At 32.5% G+C, this 5,443-nt stretch overlaps 1 protein-coding gene across 1 annotated transcript; it reads right to left on the bottom strand.

Moving 5' to 3' along the window:
- Positions 1-2,739: 2,739 nt before the first annotated feature.
- On the bottom strand, positions 2,740-4,672 carry LOC149262344 (leucine-rich repeat protein 1-like). Its single transcript, XM_089377708.1, has 5 exons — positions 4,603-4,672; positions 4,360-4,486; positions 4,209-4,280; positions 2,986-3,129; positions 2,740-2,815 (listed from the first exon to the last, which is right to left on the bottom strand). Exons 1-5 carry the CDS (start codon positions 4,670-4,672, stop codon positions 2,740-2,742), a joined length of 489 nt encoding a protein of 162 aa, XP_089233834.1.
- Positions 4,673-5,443: the final 771 nt, after the last annotated feature.

The following is a 5,443-nucleotide window of genomic DNA, read 5'->3' on the forward strand; positions in this document are numbered from 1 at the left end:
TGCTCTTATCTTATGGAGAGATAGAGTTGTTATTCAAGGCCTTGCTATGTGATAATGTTGGATGATATGATGCTAAAAAAATGGGTTACCAATCTGACTCTTCTTATGAGAATTATTTAGGTTGCGAATGTCCAAGTACCTTGTATGGATTATGAATACCTCCCTAGTTAAGAGGGAGTGTTGAAATATGTAACTAGGTTCGGTCTTCATAATGACATATGTAATCATGATTTTATGTATTTAATAAAAAGAGAAAAATAAATTTGTTATTGTTATTTTTGAGGCATGGGTTTCATGCTCAAGGGAGATTTATTTTTAGGTCAAGCACCCATTGAGTGCTTCTAGGGCTTGTCATTGGGTCTACAAGTCAATTGGTTCATTATCATGTATGAAAGACCCTTTTGGGCATGTTACAAATTGTAAAGAAAATTTATTTGAGTCAAGAGAAAGTCAAAAGACCTTCCAAGACCTCATCATGGTGCAAAGATCATGTCGATCTACATGAAGGGACAAGTCAGCCTAAAAATAGCAATCCATACCCCTCAAGAGCCTATAAATAAAAAGGAACTTGATTTCATTTGGATATACTTTCAAGAAAGTTTGATCTCATCAAGATAGAAGCCAGAAAAAGATGAAGAATAAGAAGAAGACCGAGATCAAAGTTTTGGGCCTCTCTCTCTCTCTGTTTTGTTAGAGTTTCTACATATACTAGGAAAGCTGAAATTTTGAAGTTGCATCGAAGCTGTGAATTTGCATCGAAGCTATTACACTACATCAAAGCTGTGAATTTGCATGGAAGTTGTGAAGCTGATCAAAGTTGTGAAGTTGCATTGAAGTTGTGAAGCTACATTGACGTTGTAAAGTTGTAGCTAGGTCGAAGCTGCGAAAGGTCAAAACTATGAATCTATTGGAAAGGTCGAAGTTGCAATAGAATATACTGGTTAAAGTTGCAAAAAAATTTGTTGGGAAAAAGTATTTGCTGGAGGTCGAAATTGCAGAAGTTGCTAAGGAACTGTTAGAAGGAAAGCTCATGAAGGGACTTGGTATTAGAGGGTCTTGGTCAAAGGTCACAAGTCTTGGAATTCTTCAATTGAAGATTCTATAAGAAGAGAAGAATTCTTGTGGGTTTTTCCTCTCAATGTCAGAGGTTTTGGCCCTGGCTGATCACCTATATCTTGTGTCCTTTTGTCTCACAATTATTTATGGTTTGGTAGTTGTTTGATGAAAAAAGACAATAATAATTAAGGTGAAAAATAATATAATCAAGATAAGAAAAATACATCACAAGCAATTATCAAAGTAAGAGAAATCACATAATTTAGTTGCCCCTAGATTTCTCAACGATAAACAAGCTTGGACATGAAAGGGATTTTGTATACCCCCATTGAGTGAAGTAGCGAGTATGCCACATCTATCATTAGTGCATCTAGAGTGAATTTCTAACTTGTTTATTTCTTATGTGACAACAAAGAATTATTATTTGAAAGTTTTCTTTTTTCCATACAAGAGATCATAATTTTTTATACAAGATTTATTTCTAACTCTCTCTTTGTTTCCTAGTATTGCCTCTTTTCTTTTTATTTTCTATGTCTACCTCAAGTTTCCTTCCCATGGTGAACCCCATTTGCTTCATTTTATGAAAACCACTTCTCATTTCCCATTCTAATTAATCAAGACACATATGCATCATTCAAGAGACTATTCACAAAATCCAGAAATATATAATGCCTTTACAAAATTTATAAATATACATACAATGAAAGAAACATAAAACACATATAAAAATACAACACAACACATAGAGAAATATAACTCACCAATAATACAAAAAGAAAAAAATTTCAAAATAATACATATAATTAATAAAATGATAACTACATAAACAATACTAACCAATTATGTTATTAACCATCTATTTTTCAAATGCATATGCACAATAGAAAAACAAAAAAATAACTTTTAATATAGTCTTTAAATACATGTGTAATCAATTTTAAATATGTCTAAGGAATAGATATGTCTAATTGCAATCAGGCAAGTAGGTAATCTAAAAGATACCCCTTCTTTAACCAAATTGAAAACATAACTCTTGCTTCTCCAGAAGCCCGCATTAAAATATTCCAGGAGTTGGGAGAGTCAAATATGTCTATGAAATAAGTATGTCTAATTACAATTGGGCAAGTAGGTGATCGAAAAGAATACCCCTTATTTAACCAAATTGAAAAGATAGCTCTTGCTTCTCTAGATTAAAACATTAAAATATTCCAGGAGTCAAATCATTGCCCGTAAAATTCCTGCAAGAATAAGTTAAATGAAAAAGAAACTATTGAGAACTATGGACCATGGTTATTTATAACATATGAAAAAAAACTACGATAAAAGAATAACTTGACACTTATAAAAAAAAACATAAGATGAATGAAAAATAAATAAAGAACTTCACACTAACACGAGATGAATGAAAAAAAAAACTACTGAGAATTATGGACTGGAGCTAACCAGTCATATATTGGGTATTTAATGTCTTCAGAGCAGCAGGCCATTTAGTCCGATAATACGGGAGCGGGCAAATATTATTTAATGCCGAATTTGCCGGCTCCGGTGTTATCGCGTTAAGTGACATGCTTCTCTCAAGACATTAAATACCCAATATATGACTGGTTAGCTCTTTCCCAGAACTATGGACCATGGTTACTTGTTGCATATGAAAAAATTAATAATAAACGAATAACTTGACACTTACGCAATTTGAAGGTTTGGAAGTGATGATACTGATTGGGGAATTTTTCCAGTCAACTTATTGTCGTTGAGCCTACTGTTCAACAAACGAATCAATTATGTAAGTTTCGTGAAGTTTTTTTTTTTTTTTTTTTTATAGATTTAAAGAGAAATGGTAAAGGTAATTCAGGATTTTAAAAATGTGTGAGGATTTTATAAGGAAAAAAATTAAATAATGTTGGAATGGCAAATATAGAAAATACATACAGGAACTGAAGAGATTTCAAATTCCCCAGTGACTCTGGAATTTCACCCGTTAAAGAATTGCCATCCAAATCCAAGCTAACAAGATTCACTAGCTTGCCAAGCTCCTCTGGAATGTTTCCCGTGATGTTATTATCGGAAAGGTCCCTGCAGTGCAGATGTGAAGTGAGAAGTCATTAAAACATAATTGTACTTTGAATATGTATTTCTACTTTTAAGTCATAAAAACACATAATTTTACATTGAATATGCGAAAGATTAAGTATATATTATGTGTTTCTTCTTCTAGAAAAAACTTCTAGGATACTTTATTAGTGGGAAATTCACAACTCAAATTTGTGATTCCAACAAATTGTTACAAAATTCTTGAGAAATTAAACTGGAAAATATGCTAAAGTAAATTTCCAAAACTTATAATAAATAAACTATAATATACAAACATGTTAATTAAATTTACTTAAATAATTTCCTTGCAAAATAGTATTAAGACCATAAAAATAACATCGTTATCCTCTCATTCTTATCCTTTCTTACCACCAAAACAAGATTATCTAGATACTAGCATCATACCCTTTGAAGCCTCATCAATTGCCTAATCATAGTGTCTTTAGAAAAAGAAATGCAGATAAAAAAATTATGCAAGAGATAATGATGAATTACTAGTAAAACAATATATTCAATAAACATTGATGTTTCACCATAAAAGATAAATCCAAAACTGAAAATACATATTTCAACTTAGACTCTGTGTGGACAATTTCCTTGATAGCATTCTCTCTTTCTTTGGACAATTTCCATGGTAGTGTTTATCTCCATTCATCACCGTTCTCTCTATTTTTAGGAGGTCTAAGTTTTTGGAAGGATATGAGATGTAAGGGATATGAAAAATAATTTTAATGTATTCTTGGTGGGAGGAGAATCAATTTGAAAAAGAAGTGGTCACCCATGCAGGATGTGAATTGGAATTACAAAAAGAAGTGGTCACCCATACAGGATGTGAATGGGAATTAAAAAAGAAGTGGTCTCTCATGCATGATGTGAATTGGAATTACAAAATTAGTAGCATAGAGAAGTTTGAATATAAGTATGAAATCAAACAACAGCTTAGTAAACTAGGAACCTGTTTTTTCTGTTTTGTTCTTCCATATAAAAAACAAACATTTAAAAAAAGGAATAAAAGACATATCTTAACTAGAATATCTAATAAATGAAAAGAGCATACTTACAATACTTGTAAATGATCAAGGTTTCCAAGATCAGGCACCAGACTACCAGAGAGCCCTGCAGAGTTCAGGTCCCTGCAAACATTGAATTAGCAAGGGTGTAAAATAAAAACTAGCCCAAGAATGCTGAATAGACATAGGAAGATAAGCTTACAATCTACTAACACGATCCCCGTCACAAGTGATGTGGAACCAGTCACATGTACTAACACTCTGATCCCAGCTTGCAAATACATTAAGAGGATCTTCTAAGTTTCCCTCGAATGCAACAAGGGCATCACCTGTCAGAAAGAACTTGAATCGTTTCAGTAACCTAAAAGTTGGGATTAAGTTTAAAACAACATCCACTTTTTAAGATTCTGATTCAAATATTGCAATGGACTCTGATGAGACTCACTGTCATCAGCTGAGGCTGAAAAGAAGCTCGCCACCGCTACAAGCACCAGGATTTTCCACATAAAGCCCATTGTCAGAGAAGCTTCTAGCAAAGTATGTGAGTAGCACAGCACCCAATTTCTGCTGGTTCTTTTGTTTGAAGGATTCCAAACAACAGAAGAGACAAAATTTATATAAAGGAAGCCCCCGGGTTCAGGAGGTGCCAGTTGGTCTCCTTCAACAGCATGTTGGTCGAAGGAGGAGGCTGAGGCTGAGGCTTCTCAAGATGGCCAAATGAGAAAGTTGGCATTTAATGTCAACTGAAACGTAAGCACATCGTAAATCACCAGGTATAGACATACAATTTAGCAAATCTTTATCACTTCAAATAAATAATATAGATAATTTACAAATTTAAATTGGTATTTTTTTAATTGGGATATAAATTTAATATTTTCAAAAAAATTCGAACATTTCTAATTAAAAAAAAAATTCCCTAGTCAAACTTGTTATTTTAATAAATCCAAACTAAATTCCAGACAAATCCAAAAAATCACATTTAAAAAATAATATAAATACTCGAGAAATAATATATAGGCAATCCACCAAATCTGAACCACCTCCAATATTCTGGTTTAAAAACAAAGTTTACGCACACGAGTGCAGTGGATTGGATAATTACAAAAATATTGGTTCGACGGTGAATATGGATTTTGACGACCAACCACCTTTCACTCTATTTCCGGGTTCAAGGTATTTGGTTTGCATTTTGTTTATATAGTCTCGTAAATAAAAGAAAGAAAGTTCGTAAGAAATTTAATTAGAAATAAAATTGGTAAGACTTTGTAGTAATAATAATAAAT

Source organism: Pinus tabuliformis, chromosome 6 (assembly GCF_031772625.1).
Source record: "Pinus tabuliformis cultivar Carrire ecotype Pingquan chromosome 6, CPIR1, whole genome shotgun sequence".
Classification (NCBI taxonomy): Eukaryota; Viridiplantae; Streptophyta; class Pinopsida; order Pinales; family Pinaceae; genus Pinus; species Pinus tabuliformis.

Coding starts and splice junctions, on each gene's coding strand:
- LOC149262344 (XM_089377708.1), bottom strand. CDS start 4,672: ATGGGCTTTATGTGGAAAATCCTGGTGCTTGTAGCGGTGGCGAGCTTC. Junction 3,130..4,208: donor CTTGATCATTTACAAGTATT/GTAAGTATGCTC, acceptor TCTGCACTGCAG/GGACCTTTCCGATAATAACA. Junction 2,816..2,985: donor TTGAAATCTCTTCAGTTCCT/GTATGTATTTTC, acceptor TTTGTTGAACAG/TAGGCTCAACGACAATAAGT.